At 34.0% G+C, this 22,987-nt stretch overlaps 1 protein-coding gene across 7 annotated transcripts in view; it reads right to left on the bottom strand.

Annotated features, from left to right (window-relative positions):
• The window catches only part of ARHGEF7 (Rho guanine nucleotide exchange factor 7), a 333,485-nt gene that overhangs the window by 23,543 nt on the left and 286,955 nt on the right, over positions 1-22,987 (bottom strand). For 5 of the 7 annotated variants that reach the window (XM_051984209.1, XM_051984207.1, XM_051984210.1 and 2 more), the window contains 3 exons: positions 21,184-21,408; positions 18,742-18,762; positions 17,903-17,996 (listed from right to left, as the gene is read on the bottom strand). In XM_051984209.1, the coding sequence (XP_051840169.1) occupies positions 17,903-17,996; positions 18,742-18,762; positions 21,184-21,408 (340 nt within the window). The remainder of the gene's footprint in view (positions 1-17,902; positions 17,997-18,741; positions 18,763-21,183; positions 21,409-22,987) is intronic. The other 2 variants (XM_051984208.1, XM_051984211.1) reach the window with 1 other exon arrangement.

Here is a 22,987-nt window from a genome sequence, read left to right as displayed (position 1 = left end):
CACAACTCCACCAACAATGTATCAGTGTCCCCGTTTTCCCGCATCCCCTCCAACATTCATCATTATTTTTTTCCTGTCATCTTAGCCAATCTGACAGGTGTATAGTGATATCTCAGAGTTGTCTTAATTTGCATTTCTCTGATCAATAGTGATTTGGAACACTCTTTCATGTGAGTGGTAATAGTTTCAATTTCATCATCTGAAAATTGTCTGTTCATATCCTTTGACCATTTATCAATTGGAGAATGGCTTGATTTCTTATAAATTGGAGTCAGTTCTCTATATATTTTGGAAATGAGGCCTTTATCAGAACCTTTAATTGTAAAGATGTTTTCCTAGTTTGTTGCTTCCCTACTAATCTTGTTTGCATTCGTTCTGTTTGTACAAAGGCTTTTTAATTTGATATAATCAAAATTTTCTATCTTGTGATCAGTAATGGTCTCTAGTTCATCTTTGGTCACAAATTTCTTTCTCCTCCACAAGTCTGAGAGATAAACTATCCTATGTTCCTCTAATTTATTTATAATCTCATTCTTTATGCCTAGGTCATGGACCCATTTTGATCTTATCTTGGTATATGGTGTTAAGTGAGGATCCTTGCCTAATTTCTGCCATACTAATTTCCAGTTATCCCAGCAGTTTTTAATCAAATAACGAAATCTTATCCCAAAAGTTAGAATCTTTGGGTTTGTCAAACACTAGATTGCTATAGTTGACTATTCTGTCTTGTGAACCTAACCTTTTCCACTGATCAACTAATCTATTTCTTAGCCAATACCAAATGGTTTTGGTGACTGCTGCTTTATAATATAATTTTAGATCAGGTACAGCTAGACCACCTTCATTTGATTTTTTTTTTCATTAATTCCCTTGAGATTCTCGACTTTTTATTGTTCCATATGAATTTTGTTGTTATTTTTTCTAGATCATTAAAATATTTTCTTGGAAGTCTGATTGGTATAGCACTAAATAAATAGATTAGTTTAGGGAGTATTGTCATCTTTATTATATTTGCTCGGCCTATCCAAGAGCACTTAATATTTTTCCAATTATTTAAGTCTGACTATTTGTGTGGAAACTTTTTTGTAATTTTGCTCAAATAATTCCTGACTTTCCTTTGGTAGGTAGAGTCCCAAATATTTTATGCTATCAACAGTTATTTTGAATGGAATTTCTCTTTGTATCTCTTGCTCTTGGATTTTGTTGGTGGTGTATAAAAATGCTGAGGATTTATGGGGATTTATTTTGTATCCTGCTACTTTGCTAAAATTATGAATTATTTCTAATAGCTTTTTAGTAGAATCTCTGGGGTTCTCTAGATATACCATCATATCATCTGCAAAGAGTGATAGTTTGGTTTCCTCATTGCCTACTCTAATTCCTTTAATCTCTTTTTTGACTCTTATTGCAGAGTAGAAAATAATACAATATTGAATAATAATGGTGATAGTGGGCAGCCTTGCTTCACCCCAGATCTTACTGGGAAAGGTTCCAGTTTTTCCCCATTGCATATGATGCTTACTGAAGGTTTTAAATATATGCTCCTGACTATTTTAAGTTAAAGTCCTTTTATTCCTATGCTCTCAAGTGTTTTTATTAGGAATGGCTGTTGGATTTTATCAAATGCTTTTTCTGCATCTATTGAGATGATCATATGGTTTTTGTTTGGCTGGTTATTGATATAGTCAATTATGTTAATAGTTTTCCTAATATTGAACCAGCCCTGCATTCCTGGTATAAATCCTACTTGGTCATAGTGTATTATCCTGGGGATGATTTTCTGTAATCTTTTTGCTAATATTTTATTTAAGATTTTAGCATCAATATTCATTAGGGAGATTAGTCTATAATTTTCTTTCTCTGTTTTCAGCCTACCTGGTTTAGGTATCAGTACCATGTCTGTGTCATAAAAGGAGTTTGGTAGGACTCCTTCAATCCCTATTTTTTCAAATAGTTTATTTAGCATTGGAGTTAATTGATCTTTAAATGTTTGATAGAATTTACATGTAAATCCATCTGGTCCTGGGGATTTTTTCTTAGAGAGTTGATTGATAGTTTGTTCTATTTCTTTTTCTGAGATGGGAGTGTTTAGGATATTTACTTCTTCCTCTGTTAGTTTAGGCAAGCTATATTTTTGGAGGTATTCTATTTCATTTAAGTTGTCGAATTTATTGGCGTAAAGTTAGGCAAAGTAACTCCTAATTATTGCTCTAATTTCCTCTTTGTTAGTGGTGAGTTCTCCCTTTTCATTTTTAAGACTAACAATTTGATTTTCCTCTTTCCTTTTTTTAATCAGATTTACTAAGGGTTTGTCTATTTTGTTGGTTTTTTCATAGAATCAACTCTTAGTTTTATTAATTAATTCAATAGTTTTTTTACTTTCAATTTTATTGATCTCTCCTTTTATTTTTAGAATTTCAAGTTTAGTGTTTGACTGGGGGTTTTTAATTTTTTCCTTTTCTAGCATTTTTAGTTGCAAGCCCAATTCATTGACCTTCTCTTTCTCTATTTTATACAAATAGGCCTCTAGAGATATGAGATTTCCCCTTATCATCGCTTTGGCTGCATCCCATACATTTTGGTATGATGTCTCATTATTATCGTTTTTTTGGATGAAATTATTAATTATGTCTATAATTTGCTGTTTCACCCAATCATTCTTTAGTATTAGATTATTTAGTTTCCAATTATTTTTTGGTTTACTTTCCCGTGGCTTTTTATTGAATGTGATTTTCAATGCATCGTGGTCTGAAAAGGATGCATTTACTATTTCTGCCTTACTGCATTTGAGTTTGAGGTTTTTATGTCCTAGTATATGGTCAATTTTTGTATAAGTTCCATGAATTGCTGAAAAGGTGTACTCCTTTCTGTCCCCATTACATTTTCTCCAGAGATCTATCATATCTAATTTTTCTAGTATTCTATTTATCTCTTTGACTTCTCTCTTATTTATTTTGTGATTTGATTTATCTAATTCTGAGAGTGCAAGGTTGAGATCTCCCACTATTATAGTTTTGCTGTCTATTTCTTCTTGCAGCTCTCTTAATTTCTCTTTTAAGAATTTAGATGCTACACCACTTGGTGCATATATGTTTAATATAGATACTGTTTCATTATTCATTCTACCCTTTAGCAAGATATAGTGCCCTTCCTTATCTCTTTTGATTAGATCAATTTTTGCTTTAGCTTGATCTGAGATCAGGATGGCTACCCCTGCTTTTTTGACTTCACCTGAAGCATAGTAGATTTTGCTCCAGCCTTTTACCTTTAACCTGCATGTATCTCTCCGCTTCAGGTGTGTTTCCTGTAAACAACATATTGTAGGATTCTGGCTTTTAATCTATTCTGCTAACCGCTTCCTTTTTATGGAGGAGTTTACCCCGTTCACATTTATGGTTAAAATGACTAATTCTGTATTACTTGCCATCTTGTTAACCCCGGTTTATGCTTTTCTCCCTTTTTACCCCTTTACCCCCCTTCCCAGTATTAAGCTTGTGAGCACCACTTGCTTCTCACAGCCCTCCCTTTTTAGTATCCCTCCCCTCCTCCCCCGCCTTAGAGTTTCTCCCCCTTTCTTACCCCTTTCCCTCCCAGTTTCCATATTCCCTTCCACTTAGCTTATTCCTTCCCTTTTCACTTTTCCCTTCTCACTTTTCAATGAGGTGGGAGAAGTTTCACCATAGATTGAATATGTCTAAAATTTTTCTCTTAAAGCCAATTCTGAAAGCAGTAAAACACTCACTATATTCATCCCTCTCCATTCTTTCTCTTAGATATAATAGGTTTCCTATGCCTCTTCATGAGATGTACTACTCCCACTTTCCCCTTTTTTTGGTACAATGTCCTTTCCACATCTAGTTTCTAGAACAAGGTATATCTGTATTCTTTATACATCTTTATAGCCAAAATATAGTTCCCAAGATTAATCTTTACCTTTTTAGATTTCTCTTGAGTTCTGTACTTGTAGATCAAATTTTTTGTGAAGTTCTGGCTTTTTCATCAAAAATAGGTGAAATTCGCTTACTACGTTGAATGTCCATCTTCTTCCCTGGAAAAAGATGCTCATTCTCGCTGGGTAAGTTATTTTTGGTTGCATACCAAGTTCCTTAGCCTTTCGGAATATCATATTCCAGGCCCTTCGATCCTTTAATGTGGATGCTGCCAGATCTTGGGTGATCCTTATTGTGGCTCCTCGATACTTGAATTGGGTTTTTCTAGCTGCTTGCAGTATTTTTCCCTTCGTCCAAGGGTTCTGGCATTTGGCCACTATATTTCTTGGTGTTTTGATTTTAGGATCCCTTTCAGTAGGGGATTGATGAATTCTTTCAATGTCTATTTTACCCTCTGTTTCTATGACTTCTGGGCAGTTCTCTTTGATAATTTCCTGGAAAATAGTATCCAGGCTCTTTTTTTCATCATACTTTTCTGGGAGTCCGATGATTCTCAGGTTGTCTCTCCTGGATCTGTTTTCCAGGTCTGTTGTCTTCCCCAGAAGGTATTTCACATTTTTTCCCATTGTTTGATTTTTTTTGGATTTGCTTGACTGATTCTTCTTGTCTCCTCGAGTCATTCAATTCCATTTGTTCGACCCTGATTTTCAGTGAAGTATTTTCTTCACTCACTTTTTAAAAATCTTTTTCTAATTATCCAATTGAGTTCTTTTGTTCTGTGGAATTTTTTTCCATTTCGCCAATTTTGTTTTTTAGAGAACTATTTTCTGTTTCCAGTTCACTAATCCTATTTTTCAAAGATTTGATTTCTTTATCCACTCTGTCTTTAACTGACTTTTCCAGGCTCTTTTGCCAAGCCTCCCTCTCCTTTTCCCATTTTTCTTCTAGCTCCCTTGTGAGAGCCTTTTTAATTTCCTCCATGAGATTCATCTGTGCTGAGGAACAGATGATCTCCTCCTTTGGGGATTCACCTGAAGACTGTCTGTTTTTAGTCTCCTCAGGATTTGGAGTCTGCTCTTTATCTGTATAGAAACTGTCAAGGGTTAAAGTCTTTTTCAGTTTCTTGCTCATTCTGTCTAATAATCAAAGACAAACTATCAAAGAAACAGAAGAAAAAACCCTTGAATGGAGGCTGCTTTCTTTGGGGGAGGGACTGAGTGATGTTATCGAGCTTCCTCTACAGACTTTGAGGGCAGCAGTGAGGCCCTAACAGGACAGCGATGGCTGTGCTGCGCCTACGCTTTGAGATCCCAGAGCGTGCTGAGACTCTGTGGGGGAGGGGTGGCCAGGTCCCGAGAGACTCCAGCTGTTTGGGGTTGTATTCTTCACCCCCGGTGTTTTTAGCTTCTCTGCTGGGCTGCTGACTTGCTGCCGGAGCAAAGTATCTAATCCTGTAGCAAAGTTCTCCTCGCAGAGACGGCTGTGATCACGCCCCACCCCCTCTCCGCTCTGCTCGGCTCTGAGCCGCCTTCCACGTGCTGCCGCTGCTGCCCGCAGCCTGCTTCTGATCTAATAACCGTCCCCGCCCTCGCGCAAAAACAGACCTTTCTTGGCGAATCTCAAGGATGGTTTCTCTTGGTAACTAATTGTATGTTTGTTTTCAGTCGAGCATTAATTCAGAGGCATGAAATGAAATGGATTCTGAGAGAAAAACGTGGAGGTTACACAGCTATGTGCCTCCTCTCCGCCATCTTGGCCGGAAGTCGCATAAGAATGTTCATATTTTTAATCTTGCCAACACCCACAAATATTCCACTTCTATATTAATGATTTCTGAAATTCCACTATCTGATAACAATCTATTGTCATTTCACTTCTCCCTCTTGCCTTGCTACCACAACCCTTGTCCTTTGTCCATACTATAAAATTCCAATCAATCTCCTGACTTTTCAATGGTCTTTCCTAGACCATCATGTCTGTTCTAGCAATACTGTCCTCTGACAAAAGGAGTTCAACTCCATAATGTTCTCATTTGATGAGTCCCTTGTTTCACTTAAAGCATCACCAATCTTGCTCTGCCAAGGTTTGGCTTTTGATCATTCCCCATTTGTTGCCTCTGCTCCTCTATGTTGATGAATGAAGCTGGAGAAAAATCACAAAATCATGCAGACTAGGTCCACAAAAATTTATGTTTCATAACTTCAACTAAGTTCTTATTGCTTCAAGGCAATCCTTTTATACTTCCTTAGTCAATTTACTATTTCATTTATCAGAGCAGTTCTTCCAAGCCTTTTCATCCCTTCTCAAATTTCTCATGACTCTGTAAGCTGCAAAAGATCTTATCTCATCAACTGAAAAAAAAAAGGGGGATCATCTGTCAAGATCTTCCTTTTGTCCCTATCTCATATTACACAGATGCTTTCTATTATTATCTCCTCTTACAACATCACATCACATCAATCAATCAACATTTATTTCATGTTTATTATGTGCCAGGGACAGTGCTAAACATTGAAGCTAAGCAAATCACATGAAGAGGTAGCCCTTCTTACAAAAGCTAAGCCTTCTAATTACATAAGTCATTTCACACAAGTCTATTTTCCCCAGCAGATTACCTCCTCTATAATACTCATTTTCTTACTCCTCTTCAATTTCTCTGGCTGCTTCCATATTGACTATAAATACGCCCAAATACACTTCCTCAGAAAGCCCTCATATAATCCATTCATTCTTGTCAGATTCAGCACCCTCTCACATCCCTTTTAGGGCTAAACTCCTTAAGAAGGTCATCTAGAATAGGTTCTTTCTTTGTAAACATCTGCATTTCTTTTCCTTTTGACTTTCTATAGTCTAGCTTCCAATCCTTTCATTCAATCAAAATTGTTCTCTCCAAAGTTACCAACAATCTCTGAGTAGTTTTTCTCAATCCTCATCCTTCTTGGCCTCTCTGCAGCAATGTCTCTGACATTGTCAATCAGTCTCTTTTCTTTGGCATTCTCTCTAAGTTTTCAGAATGTTATACTTTCCAGGTTTTCCTACTACCAATCACTGCTCCTTCTCGGTCTTCTTTGTTGGATCTAAATCTTTATCATTCCTGCTATATATGAATATTCCATTGGACTCTAATACCATTTTCCTGAGTGATCTCATCATTTCCTATGGATTCAACCAGCATTATGCTGAAGATTTTCAAATCTACCTATCCAGCTATATAATTTAGCTCCTATGACCCAGATTCATATCTTCAAATGTCTATTGCAGATACTAAATAGGGTATCCTGTAGATATTTTAACTTACCAACCCAAACTAAATTCATTATATTTCCCACTCCAAACTTCTCTCCTACCATCAAGAATACCACCATCCTCTCTTCCTGGTTCACAATCAACGTGTAATCCTTGACTCCTCACTTTCTTATTCTCCATATTCAATCTGCTGCCAAGGCCTGTCAATCAAACATTTACATCTTGTGTGTGTGTATGTGTGCATGCATGTGTCTAGTACATATCAGATGCTAATAAATGCTTACTGACTGACCTCCAGTTATGTTCCCTAATCCAGAGAAAGTAGAAAGGCAATAATAAAGATAATATTAGGTTAATGCCCTGAATAGGAAGTCATATTTATGAAGTGTGCTATAGATATGGCACAGTATGCCAATGGCAGAAACTGGACAGCTTTCCTCAGTCAGCTTAACAATGGGGGTTTATTACTTTGTTCTGAAATACTGTGAAATCTAAGAATTTTGGAAATATTAAAATTAAATTTATTAAAATGAAATCACACAAAGGATATGGAAGTTCAAAAAAAATTTTTAATTACATGATGTAGTAGCTCTCTTCTTAGGGCAAAAAAAAAAAAAAAAATTGGAAATTGAGGGGATGCCCATCAATTGGGGAATGGCTCAATCAACTGTGGTATGTGTTTGTGATGGCATATTATTGTTCTATGACAAAGGATGGGCAGGATACTCAGAAAAAACAAACAAACAAACCTGAAAAGTTCTTCATCAACTCAAGGAAAGTAAAATGTACTATATAGAAAGTAATAACAACATTTTGGGTTGACCAGCTGTAAATGATTTTGCTATTTTCACTAGTTCAATCATCTATAACTATTCTGAAGGACTTATGATGAAAAATCCTATCCATACCCACAAAAAGAACTGATTGTAGTTGAATACAGACTGAAGCATTCTCTCTCTTTCTTCTTTCTTTTTAACTTAATTATTCTTGAGGGTTTTTATTTTTATTAGGGTTGGAGATCTTCCCTTCCCTCCCCCCCACAACTTGACTTTTATGGAAATGCTTTGCATAACTTTACATGTAGTTTCTTAATTGTAGGTGGGAATAAGGGAGAGAACTGAGGACTCAAAAAATTTTAAAACAAATGTAAAAAATTTGTTTTGAATGTAACTGGGGAAATACAGTAAATAAGTTAAAAAAAAAAGCAAAGAAATTGAAGGAAAAAATTACATGATGCCACTGCTTTTCATTTGCATGATGACTAATAACATAATTATTAGTCATGATCAAAATTCACTGGTAGCCACTCTATAGAAAAACTGGCAATGAAGGTTATAGCAGGCTATTTTCTAGAAGATCATGTATTTACCCTCATCCATTAATTTCTTTAAAGAAAAACTTCAATGTATCATTATTTTAACATTATTAGGTAAAATCCCTGATGAAAAATCCATGAGGGCCATAACTGGGTCATTGTGGTTGCTCAGAAAGTCAAGAGGATAAGAAAAGTATGTGGCAAGGGAAACTTAAATGTCACTTTTAATAAATTAATGCATTCTAAGGCAGGAAAATACCAATGTACCTAATATGTAGGAACTTGTGAGAAAGGTCAAATCATATGTGTGAAAATATGTTTACGTGAACACTCATCATGTACATGGCTCTCCATTTTCAAACTCTGCCTAGGGTACCCAATGACACAAACTTTCAATCCTAGTCAAAAGAAAATTTGATAATTCATTTCCACAATGAGGTTGTGATCTGTTCAGATTATACAACCAAATGGTTTTAGCTTACAAATTACTATAATTTGGTTAGAGATCCTTAACTGACTGAGAGCTTTTACCTTTCAGCAGCATTATGGGCATAAGAGAAGGCTTTGAAGAAATATTAACAGATGCCCAAGATTTAATTACAACAATCACTTCATTTTATATACCTTGTCAATATTAAGCACAACAAGGCTTGATAGAAGATGGTCCTTTTTTGTCATCTTCCATAAAAGATAGATCTCATGATCTCTTAAGTACTTAAAAAGCCTTTTGGATAAAGAGAAGAAAGGAAAAGAACTAAAATCTAAGTTCTAAATAAATTCTATGAACTTAACAAATTGCTTAACCTATCTGGAATTTACCTGAATTCTCTTATCTTTATAAGAAGGGAATAAGATCAGGTTAACTCTATGATCTTTTTTAAATAAAGATATTCCATAATTCTACAGCTCTCAGAATTATTATAAATTAAAGAGTTCATAACATCCTAAACTGATAATTGGAAGAGATTTCAGACCTTATTTTACAGATGAGGAAATAGATTAAATGACTTGTGCAAGGTAGTAAAGAGAAATCTGAAATGAGTCACTGATTTTTCTACTATTCATTGCCTTGGTCAATGTTAGAAGTGAGAAAGATCTTAAATTGACGTTATATAATTCAATTCTATCATTTTACAGAAGAAGCTAAATGATTAAGGGCAAATGGTTCTAATGCAGGGGGATTTCCATCTCATTACATTGCCTCCCCATTACTTCATTCCTAAGATATCACACATCAAATACTATGGCAGTGTTTGCTATGGCTCATTGTTACTATATTTAATAAAACACCTTAGATTACAATTTAAAAGACTTACCTCTTCCACTGAAATACTCAGGAAAACATGTGAAGTGTGATGACTTAACTTAAAAAGATATATATCTGCATACTAGTTCAACCTCATTAATAGCTGAGAGTAATAAGAGCTGCATGAGGCAAACTATAATTTCTAGAAAATAAATCATGAGTTAAAGGGCTAATATGAAAAGGGTTTAAAATGTCATTCCTGAAGCAAATTACCAAACAAGTTCTCATAGCATGCCACACTTTTGTGAACTGAGAAAATCAAGATGAAATGATACTTAACTTCACAATACATATCCAGAAAATTTTCACAGCCTCCCATTTTTTAATAAGAAAAATATTACTTATCAGTGATAATATCCACAAGACTGAATAATGTCACTTGGAAACTTGAAAAGCTTGTTAAATGGCTTAAGAGCATAACAAAGAGAAAGCTGGAAAAAAAGATATAATTCAGAAAACACTTGGGTCTCACATAACTGTATTCAGCAGCATGACAGTTTTATTCAGGTTTCTGACATAGTTTTTATAACTTTCCCATTCAATTTCTTGTAAAACCTACTTAACCCAATAGGTGCTTCAAATTTGAGGATAGTTTTACAAACTCAGCTTTAAGAGAAAAATAAAGAGAAAATTGTGAAGGACTTAAGCCAACACTATTTCTTTTTTTACTATATTGTTAAAACTTCAAAGTAACTGTACTTCTCATATTTTCATTTTTTACATTTTATCAGTGCCATTCTTTTTCACTTCAGTCATTTTCAAATATATGCTAATTTCTTATTTCCCATTAATAAAGGAAAAAAATATGTAGCAATCCCACTGATAATGTATGAAACATTCCATACCCATGATAGTATGTGTCTCCAATCAAAGAATAGAAATCCATTTCCTTATTTCTTTTCCAAGGTCAAGCATGAAGGTTTGGTTTACTTTAAGTGTTCTTTACCTTTATAGGATTTATTTTATGTGCTGTTTTTCTGGATTTGTTTACTTCCCTCTACATCATTTCTTCCAAGTTTGATGTTTCTCTGAATAACCTTTGATTCTTAATCACAATTTAGTCAATTTCCTTGCATAATTCAAATTCTTTTCCAGGATGGTTCAGACTACATTTGTTAAGGATTATTATGAATGGCACTGTTTAGTCTCAGAAGTCAGAAGTAGGATCGGGGCGGGGTGGGGGTGGAGGGAGGCATATTTTGTTTCAATATAAAAAAAGAAATTTAATAATTGAACCCCCCAAAAGCCAAATAGGCTGCCTGAGTAGATAAAATCCTTATCGCATTGTCAAACTTTTTGTAAAACACATGTGGGATGTTTCTTATTTATAATGGCATTGGAATTGATATACTTTGAGGTTCATTTCAAGTCTACAAGTGTAAGGTTTTATATTATGTAATATTAGCCTAGATGATAGACTAGAAACTTTTCTGTTTTAACTTGAGACATCTAAAAGCAACATGTAATAATAGCATGGATGACAGACTGGAAACTTTTCTATTTTATCTGAGACATCTGAAAGCAACCCTGCCTTTCAAACTCTAAAACAACAAAGTTACCTGATCAATTAAGTAGCATTCTATTTAGTTAACTCATCTAGCTATACTCCTCCTATGGCAACAATAAAAATTAATTCCCTATGTAATAGTACCAATTTTTAACCCAGATGGGAGAGAATGGATTGGAATTCAGAAGATAAACTATTCTGCCAGAACCAATAAGGTATGTGCTACCTTAGCTCTTTCAACTGTTTTTGAGGCTGTTTCCTTTTTTTTTTTTTTTTTAAGTTGAAGAGGCAATGTCTAAGATCCCTTTCAGTTCTAAAATTCTAATACCTACACATCTAATCCTATGGTTTGGTTTCTCAAATAAATAACTACCATAATTGAGGGGAGAGAGCAAGAAGGTAGGAGGCAGAGAGAGAAGGAGGGAAGAAAGGGGAAAGAAAAACACAGAAAGAGCTATTGAACTACCTGGGCAAGCCAACAAATTTTGGTGGTCATCTATTCAATATTAGGGTAGATCATATAGTTCCAGAGAGGTTGCATTTGACCTGTTGTAATGATACTGCACTACTGTAGTTAAGGATCCCCAAACCATAATCTCAAATAGTCTATATCCAGACAGAGTTGGAGGGGTTTTTTTGTTTGTTTGTTTTTTAATGAATTATATTTAGGTGTTCTCCTATGAGTGGGTGCCAGATGATTCAATATCATACAACTTCTTACAATTTAAAGAAGAGTGAACAAAATAGGTTTACAGAAACGACTCTCGTGGTGTTTTACATTCTACAAAATATTTTCCTTACAACAAACTTGTAAGAAAGGTAGTCCAAATAGATAAAGGCTCAGAGATTAAGAGACTGCACTGCCAAAAGGTACCAAAATAGTATTAGGAATTCAAACAAACTTTTTTGGTTTCTTACACATGCTTTTTAATGTACAATGTACCTATATAGCACAAGTGATACTCTAGAATAATAGAACTCATTATAATAATTGTGGGTGTGAATGTAAAATGTAAATAAGTGATACAGAAATGACACAGTCAAGAATGGCAGTCTTGTTTCCAAAAGATCAAAGTTTAAAATGTTACATGATAACTGGAAGCAGACTTCTTATTATCACATTTAGCACAAGAGTTTATCATAGCAGTTATCAACTTAAGTCCAAAGTAGATTGAGAGATGAATATAAGGAAAGAGACAAAGTAGAGAAGTCTATCTGCTTTCGAATCCAGTAAGGCAATATAGATGGGAAGATGAAAACAACAAACTATTTCTACTTCATAATATGCCTGGACCTATGCTAGTAAGGCAATATAGATGGGAAGATGAAAACAACAAACTATTTCTACTTCATAATATGCCTGGACCAATGCTAGTATATTGTTATAATCATATTACTATTGTAAATGCTTCTTTCCATTTAATAGGTACCTAAAATGGAAAACAAGGACTCCTGGGCCACCATGAGATTCCTAACAAAGGGGAAAAATCAACAAGTATATAATGTATTGCCATTTAAGCAAAGATATCTTTTTGTAAACTAAAGTTCTTGAACAGATTTTTTAATGTATGTGAATTTTGTGATTAACAAAATACAAACTTATTTAAAATCAGCATTAAATTCACCCTATATTTTTAAATTGTTTTTTATTAAAAAAAAAAAAAACAGAAGAAAAAAGAAAAACAGAAAAGGAATACAAAACAAAACAAACAAAACAAACAAACAAACAAACAAAAAAAAAAACATTATCATGTGCCCAGGAGAATATCAGGGAGGAGTTAAATTATATAACAAATTAACAATTCAATAAAGTATAGCTAGATAAAGATATAAGATAAGAAAATATATTTATCAATGTTCATCTTTACTTTCTTGTAAATTGTTCTTTTGTTCTCTGCTGCACTTAAAAAATTTTTTTTACTTTATTCTTTTTTTCCCCTTTTCATCCCACCATCCCCAAACAGGCTATAATTAAGAAAGGATGTATTTATGCATACATATATAGATACACACACACACACATTTTTCCCATCCTTGCTGACTCTGTGCTCCTTAACTTGGCTTGCTATTGCATAACTTCCCCCACCAACTGTTTCCTGCTTCCTGTTTCTCCCTCCCCTTCTTCTCCCTTATTTCTTTATAGATTTTGGATAGTGTTATACCCTTTACAGTATATAATTCACATCAGGAATGAGTTAGACATTATATACTGTCTATTTAACTCATTCCTGATGTGAATAGGTTTTCAGAACTATGAGCTGTCCTCCCTCCTCTAATGCCTCCATTCTTCCTCTGTACCTCATTTGTATAACCTAATTACTATTTTTACCTTAACTCTGCCCCAATCTTTCTTTTGAGCTACCCTATTGTTGATGTCAATCTTAAACATATGGTATACATTTCCCATGTAAAAACAAAACAAAACAAAACAATTTGTCTATGTTGACTTTCTTGAAATTCATCTTTGGGAGAACACTGGGAAATGAATGTAAACTGTTTGCATTTTGTTTTTCTACCCAGGTTATTTATATCTTCTGAATCCAACTCTTCCTGTGCAACAAGAGAACTGTTCGGTTCTGCACACATATATTATATCTAGGATATACTGATATACTGTAACCCATTTAACATGTAAAGGACTGCTTGACATCTGGGGGAGGGGGTGGAGAAAGGAAGGGGAAAAATCAGAACAGAAGTGAGTGCAAGGGATAATGCTATAAAAAAAAATTACCCTGGCATGGGTTCTGTCAATAAAAAGTTATTTAAAAAAATTTCATCTTTGGTACTGGCTCTTACATGTTAACCTTTCTATTAAGTTCAGGTTTGATTGATACAAAGTCCTGAAAATCTGCTAAGTTCATTGAATATCCATTTTTTTTCTCGTTGAATGTTATAGATAATATTGTTGAATATGATATTTTTGGCCACAGGCCTAATTCTTTTGATTGTTGGTTAGATTTTGTGGCTGTTAAGTCCTGCACAATTCTAATTGTAGCAACAGTTTGTTTGAATTGTTTTTTTTTTTGTTGTTGTTTTTTTTGCAAGACCTTTGTTCTTCGGGGTTTCAAAATTTGGCAATAACATTCCTATATGTTTTCCACAAAGGATCTTGTTTCTACTTTCCCCTTTCCCCTCATGTTCTATCATTCCAGGACAATTTTCTTGGACTATTTCTTGCATTATTGTCTCAAGGTTCTTTTTTTTTGGTCCAACTTTCAGGCATTCCAATTATTCTTATATTTTCTCTTCTTGATCTCTTCTCCAGATCTTTCATTTTTCTAATGTTTCACATTTTGTTTTATTTTTTCATTCTTTAGAATCTGTTTTATTATTTCTTGATCTCTCTTGGCTTCACTGGCTTCCCCTTACCCAAATCAAATTTTCAAAGAGCTATTTTCATCTCTGAGACTCTATCTACTTTTCTAGTTGGTTAACTTAATTTTTAAATTCTTTTTTGAGTTCTTCTATAAATTTTCTCTGGACTATGAGCCATTTACTGTTATTTGGGATAGAAGTTTTCTTATTATTTTTTTTTTTTTTTACTTCAGTCTCCTCCTCTGAAAATGAACACTATCTTCTCTGTTCCCACAGTAAGTTTCTATGGTTAGGTTTCTTTTTCTTTGCCAATTCATTTTTTATTTAATAAGAGATATTAGTGTAAGTACCTCTAAATAGGGGGATGGGTAAATGATGACTCTAGTTTCACTTGAGCTCTCCCCTCTGAGCTAGAACTCCAAACCAAGAGCTCCATCCTCCAGTAGATGCCCACAGCCAGCAGTGTTCCTGCCTCACTGCTTCTGCACTCATTCGGTGCTAGTTCCTTCTTAGGTGGAACTATATCTCTGCAGCATAGCTGGGTCTGGCATTCCTGATCAACTGAGGCTCCCTCAATCTTCCTGGACACAGACCCCACCCCACACTTGTCCTGGAGGTGAAAGTTTCTGTGGTTTCTGCTGAGGCTCCAGCCTAACCTAGCAAGCTCAGGGCTCCCCATTTGAAGTTTCTGTGGAGCTAGCCTAGAGGTGTTTGCACTTCACACAGGTTAATCCCCCACCTCGGGTTCTTCTTCAGATGTTCTTAGGTGGAATCTGGAAGCCCCCTGTTCTGCCCAAGTCTTCTTGATTTTTTACTTGTCTATCTTACCCTTGAGGTGCAAATTTGTTCTATTTGTGAGAGAAATCTGGAGAGATTAAAATTTACTAACCTACTCTAGTATCTTCCCAGAATCCTCCCCACCATATACATATATTTCCATCAATGCACACTTAAACATGTGTGAGTTCATGAAAACATTAACATTTCAAAAAAAAAAAAAAGGTCTTCCAACAAAAAATAAATAGTTAGGAATCCCTAGTGTAATACAAAATTATTTTTAGCAACCTAAAACCAAACCAAAACCTAAACCTAAAAACTTGCTTAACCATTTGGGAATTTTTTGAGAAGAACTATGACTCAATAAATTAAGCAGGCTTTAAACTAAAAAGAGGAAAGAAAACAATTCATCCAAGCCAAACACTTCAATATGTAATAGGTTCAACCAAAAAAAAAAAAAAAAAAAAAACAGGAATGCAGAGTAATCCTGAGGAGACAAAGACAAGAAAAAAAAGTAGAAATAACATATTACCTGGCTATAATCACTTGATAAGTAAGCATGTTTCTGAGAATAAACTTGTGATTCTAGTTGCCCACACTATCTGCTTATTAAACTTTGCTCAGACTATGTTACATTCTGCTTTGTTAATTTTTTTTAAACAAAGGAATAAATAAAGGTTTTTGGGGAAAATAAACTGTAGGCTAGATGTTCATATCAATGACAGAGTTTGCTTAAAGGCATTACCTGAAGATGTAAGGTGCATGGTAAATATGCAGGTAAATATGATCTCCTAGAAACTTTAGACTTAAAAGAGAAGTGATATATGATTTTAGAATACAGAATGAATGAATGAGAAAATGAAGAAATTGAATGAATGTAGTATTCTATTATTAAAAAAAAAAAAAATTCACCTAGGAAAAAGTCCACAAATTCGAGGGAAAGGCCTGTTGGGAAAATTCTAGAGTGAGGATCAGGAGAAACAAAAGTGATAAAATGACAGGATAAACTATAAGCCCACAAAACAAGTAGAAGAATTAAATAATGAGCCATTGAGACCAAAATCACAAAGCTATCATGGAGGCAAGACATAGTTTGATGAAGATCGTCAATATTGGGACAGATTCTAAAACTTTCTCACTGTTTACGGCAGGAAAGTTAAGGACTACTGACTTTCACTGTTATTAATTTCATCTTCCAAACTTCATAAGATCTGGGTAATATGCCTTTCTTAATGAATCCTAAGATTTTGATATCTTTCTTAGCTATCATTTCACACTTCTGACTTGAACTAAACTTGTAGTCCATTACAACCCAAATCTTTTTCAGATGAATTGCATCTGGACAAACATCCTGATCTTGTATTTGGTAAATCATTGTTTATTTTATTGGACTTGTGATTATACTAGTATAGGGAGCGCTTAAAGAAAAAAAATCCTTTCATCAATGCAGATCAGCATGTATTCTGCAATTTAGAGAGTTTTCCTGGTCACTGAGAGGTTACTTGTCTCTTCCTGACTTTTCCATTTATGTCTATTAAATTAAATCTAATCGGATCTTACATAATCTTCTCAATACATATGGGTATATGGACAAGAATTATACTGAATGAGATGGTTTTATAAATAGATTAAGATTTGTTCTACTTGACGGTGTTACCTGAATTAGTAAAATCACAGATTTTCTGAAGTATTGGGGAAAAAAATTGACAGTGGTTATAAAATTTAGATTTTTAAAAATTCCTTCAAGATACAGCTCATATGCTACAGTTTTTTGAAACTCAGTTACAACAGTTATCTCCTTTTTGAGTATCTAATGATTTTTTTCCTCTTATGCATTTAATCATTTTCTAATAAATTAGAATTTATTAAACTTATTGTGTATTAAATATTATTATGTTTATTATTATTAATACTTTAATATTATTAAAACTTATCCATAAGTTATTATTATTAATATTAAACTTATCCATAAGCTTCTATCTCTGGTAACTAGAACAGAGACCTTAATAGGTATTTTTAAAATTTGTTGAATTAATTGTTTCTTGTATTATTCTGAAATGAAACACCATTTACTATGGTCAAAGTTCTCACGCTCAAGGAGCTGTGTGGCCTCCACAACCTTCACTCCAAACTAAGATTTAATTTATGTTAGACTACAACTTCCAAGGCAGAGGTAGCCAATACCTATTGTTGTTTTGAGATACCTTACAGAAGGAATCCCAAAAACAGATCACTTCATTTATCAGAGGAGTCTGAACTAACCTGACATTTAGCAATCTTTTTTCCACTTATGATAAATATCTTTTGCTGCTGTTTTGGAGAAAAAATGAAGTTAGTCTATTTCAATCATTGCAACCAGTTTAAGCAATATTCATATTTTTCCAGGTATTAAAGATTTATGAAATTTTGCTTACTTTCTGAATCCCAGGACAAAAATACCAGCACATGAAACTCCTGATTTCTACCTGATATTTTGAAAAATAATCTTACTTCACCTTTCTGACCTATTAATGAAGGTATCTATATCCTCATTTAGTTTTACTTACTTTTCCTCAATGCAAACTCCTCATCAGATGGTTTCCGTTCTGGTTTGCGCTTGGGTAGTAGTTTTTTCATGGTCTTAGGGCTCTTACTGAGATCCTAGAGAAAAGAATGTTAAGAAACCCGTTTTGCTCAAAATCCTCAAAACATGAAACTTTTGATTGGTATATCAGTTGAGGTTGTTGTTAAATGTGAAATCTTATGACATTACAGCCATTGTTATGAGCTTTTTCTTTTTTTTCTTTTTTTTTTTTTTTTAATTTGCCAGCTGCGGGACATTAATTTAGAATTAATAAGCCACTTTCAGTTTTAGCCAAATTGGCTGCTATTTCTCCATTGGCTCTAGGAAAAGCAGACATTTGTTATGTTACTTGGATATCCCATTAATATTATAACAATATTCAGCAAAGCTGCTGCAAGCGTGCAGGCAGGCTGGCAGAGGTTGAAAAGGAAGGAAAAATGGCAGATGGAACAATAAGGACACACACATACATATGTACGTACATACATACATACATACAACACTCATTCACATTCTTACATATACCTATGTAGAGGGAACTATTAAAATTGGAGGAATAAACTCATCTGAGATATCTAACCAAAAATGGGTAGAGGTTCAGGGCAGTGATTTTGAGAGGAAAGTCAGTTGACACAATGATAATGATTTACTGAAGAAAGCATTTTAAACCACAAAAGAGGACAAGGGAATAGGAGGGCAGTTAATCTGTTTTTAAAGGAAAAACCTATAGCAAAGGAATATAGCAACAGAGATACAGCATGGGCTGCTCTACGCATAGACATGCTAATTTCAGTCAAAGAAATGCACCAGTCCACCCCTTACCTTCAGAATACAAGACATCCTCTAAAAAAAGTGCACAAGAAAGTGAAAAAGTGAATGAGCAGGACAAAGACCAACGAGGGATGAAGTTTCAAACATCAGAGTTTTTATCAAACACTGGTTTTGTGTTTGTATATATATTTCTAAGTCAAGTGCCACATAGTTTAAATTATAAATGGTGCATTAATCCAAAAAATTAGAACTTGAAACTTAAGATTTAGAGATGTATTATGGGGAAGCCAGATAAAAAGGGTTTTTATAAACGAAATCCCATTTTCTGTTAAAAAAAAATTTTTTTGTGGCCATCATTTGGCTTACCAAAAAAAAAAAAAAAAAAAAAAAAAAAATTTAAACCTAAAACTTGTAAAGAACATATGACACAAATGGGACAAAAAAATCAATACAAAAAAATATATACACAACTAAGAGCAAATGGCCAAGTGAATAGAGAGCTAGTCTCCAAGGTAATATTACTTGGAATCAAGTCTCACCTGTGATTTATATTGGCTAAGCATGACTCTGGACAACTCATTTAACCTCTCTGTACTCTAACTTTCTAAGACTAAGTTGCAGAGAAGGTACTGGCCTGTATTGGTAAGAGGGAGTTTCCTGATGGGGCAATTCATTCCCAACAAAATCACAAATCTAGTCCCTGTCCCTATACAAAATCAGGTTTAAAAGGTTTAAAAATTTACAAATTATTATTCCTGTAATGTGTGTGGGAGTTAAACTAGCTGAGTAAGTAAATCAATGTCCTGTTTTGGAAATTCACTCTTCCAAGTGAAGACCAAATGTTGCTAAAGCTATTGCAAACATAGAAACAATATGTTTTCCACCAAGTGGCTTGAAGATCTCAGAAACAGCAGAAGCCTCTGGGGTAATATTCCTAAAGAATGTATAAAACTCTGCTCTCTAAACTAGAGGCAACAAGCAACTAGTCAAATATGTAATAATACTACAAATCACCAAATCTAAAATCCATTTTTGAATTTTCGAAAAAATCTTTTGCAAAGGCTTCTAATATCTTTCTCATTTACTTGAGGGTATAAATACTCCTAATAATAAAAAAAATCTATATCCTATAGCTATTTCAGCTCTATAGGTAAAACCTCTCAGATTATTTTAACTCCGTCTTCCTTTCAGCCTACAAAATCTAAATAAATAGTTTATTTTTAAAAATGAAGAAAAACGACAATCTTTATTACTGGTCAAGCACAAAAAACGACTAGATTTGGACTCTTGGCAATCTACCAAAGTTGGTAAAGGGAACATGTAAGACAATTTTTATCAAGCAATAAACAAAGAAATGTTAACAATGATTATTTCTTGAGCCACACTTTTCTTCTGCAAGTACTTAGAAATAATCAGTGCTTGATTGCAAGTACGGGCCTAATATATAGAATATCTGGTGTGCCTTCTTCTGCAAATCTGGCTATTAATTTCACATCGTGACTTTATGACTGGAAAAAATGTTTCAACACATGCCCATTCCCATACCAGCATTTGCTTTTGCAGATGCAAATATCTTTGTTATAAGCATTTAGGTTCTATTCATTTGATAACACAATTTTAGAAAAATATTTCATTTCTTTATCACAGCAGAACTTTAGGGCAGATGAAAAATTAATGTAATTTTACGTATTTTGTGGATAAATACTGAGTTTCACTTTGCTAAGCATTGTATAAGGTATCCAAAGCAGCAGAAGAAGGAAAAAGTAAATGAGGCTAGAGTGAGGCAATGAGTTTTCTTGCAGGCGAAACAAAAGAGGTCTAACTTAAAGAATTTCTTTTTGCATTATTTTCAAACTTTTCTCTTCATATTATATAGCTTCTTGTTATGACCAATCAAAGGAAATGATATCTTATATGAGGACTGCAAAGTTACTGAAATGTTATAAAGGGCAATAGCATGACATGCAAAAATGAAATGATTCCCACCACCAATTAGAAATTAAAAATAATTTCAGGCTCTGAAACAGTCACACAGGAAGCCCACATGAAATTATTTTCCAAATGCCTTACTATGTAAGCTAGAAAAGATTAAAGAATGCTGTAGAAACAATACATGTCAATGATGCCTTCTGTATAAAAATGATTCTTTCTCAAAACAAGGCTTGTGGCAGGATCAAACTTAAGAAGAGGATCCTACATAAGGACAGGATCCTTTTCAACCAAACTGAATGACCAAGGCACTGGAAGAATTAAATGGAAAGAAGATATCAAAGTATAAGGACAGAAAATATCTTCTTTATAAGTCTGAATAAGCCAGCCTGCATAAAAAAGGAAATCATAAATTCTGAACTGCCAATATTTCAGAATTAGCCAATATGAAAACTGGGGAGTAAACATGCCGTAGTTAATTTAACCCCCAAATTTGAAGTTCAGTTTTCTAACATGATCCTGTTCTTCTTACATTAACTCTTTTGAGTGGCAGCAGGACCTCACCTCTTTGTAACAGAGAGCAGCTGAAGGCCGTAGAGGAGGTGCAGGTCTCAGGCAGCTCAGGCTCCAAGGTTTGGGAGTTTTAGGAGGCTCCAGAGGTCCCCAATTAATTGTGGTATGTGGAGTCCCATGATGTGAAGGGTGTGGGAGCGTGTGGTATGCAGGAGTCAGTGGCACTGGTTTGCTGTCTGAATGTTTGCTGGATGGTGTGATTGGATGGGAAGGAAGCTGCCAAGTGTACAAAAGTTTAAGAAAAGAGAAGAAACAACTTATAAGACTATTTAGCACTTAAATGTAAAGATTTTAATTAAAAAGTTGAATTAAAACTTAAAACTACCCATGTAAATAATTCAACAATTAATTTGTTTTTATTAACAATTAATAGAGATGGAATTTTTAAAATGATTTCAAGATTCTTGAGGACAGATACTATCCTGGTTTTAATCTTTGTACATAAATTACTTTTATATATCAAGTACATAATGTGTACCTTCACTATATTAATCAAGTAAAAAATTATTTGAATTTGTTGTTAAAAAACTCTATAGCTACCAGAGGTAGTCAGATTCACTACCTTAATCCTGTCTCAACAAACTAAATACCCAGGTTCTGGTATAGAGTTTAAAGGACTCTATACTTTGTGTAAGATCACACTTTTATTAACATAGCTTATAAATTACAGTATGTTAGAGTTGGAGGGAATTGTAAAGATTGCCTAGCCCCATCCCTCCTTTTTATAGTTCAGAAAACTGAAGTCCAGTGAAGTTAAGGAACTTACACAAAAATCTGCAACAAGTCTAAAGCAGTCCTTTGTAGAGGACTATATGACCTCTATAAAGAGGCTATCATCTTTTTTTTCTTTTTGATGAAAATGGCATTTTCTGGAAGACTTTCATTTTCATTATTACGAAAAATAAGATAAAAATATTACAATAAGTTGAGCTCAGAACTACCTACATATGCTAAATAAAATGGTTGTGCAAATTCAATCCTCTTTAAAGTTAGGTATCAATGATTGATGACATTTATACCACTCTCTGTATCAGTTCTTGGAAATATAAGCTTTATTTGAACCATTATGTAAAGCCTATTTCCTAATTGATAAAGTGTTGAAAAGGAGGAAATACATTCCTAAATAACTAACAAAGGGAAATAGTTAAATTAATATTTAAGTGTGAACAAGAAGTATTTTAAAATAGCCAATGAGAACAAGACTTCAACAAAATGAATGTTCTGACTGGCCACAAAAAGTCATGAATGCAAGAGTAAATCAAAAAGGCTAGGTATAAAAAGATTCCTCCTTTCTTCTCCAAGCATTAAGAAATTCAGTGGTAATTAAGACTACTATTTTACTTTTTTACTTGAGGTAAAACTGTAACCATCACATAGTCTTTAAAGTCATTTAAAAACATTAATGCATAATAACTATAACAATTACTAATATAAATTTAAGTGAACAGCTGGAAAACAAAGAAATTCACAAAAGCTTTTGAATCATCAGGGGGGAAAATGGCAGTTTTCAACCTGAATAGGTCACCTAAGAGAGGGGAAGTTTATAGTGTAGAGAGCATCAATAAAATCATTCTATGAGAACAGAGTAAAGAATATGAAAGTCAAAAACTCTACAATGTTTATAGTAATGCAAAAGTTCTAAGTTGTTTATTGCTGCCTTTGCTCAAGCTAGTCTTTCAGCCTGGTCTGGCCTTCCATGTCATCTCTGTAGTTGAGATCCTACACATTACTCTGAGAGCTGGCCCATATAGTATATCCTCAATTAAAAGTTTTCCTAATATTTCCATTCAAAAAA

This window comes from Antechinus flavipes, chromosome 3 (assembly GCF_016432865.1).
Source record: "Antechinus flavipes isolate AdamAnt ecotype Samford, QLD, Australia chromosome 3, AdamAnt_v2, whole genome shotgun sequence".
NCBI lineage: Eukaryota > Metazoa > Chordata > Mammalia > Dasyuromorphia > Dasyuridae > Antechinus > Antechinus flavipes.
This window is presented reverse-complemented; position numbering and strand designations above follow the sequence as displayed.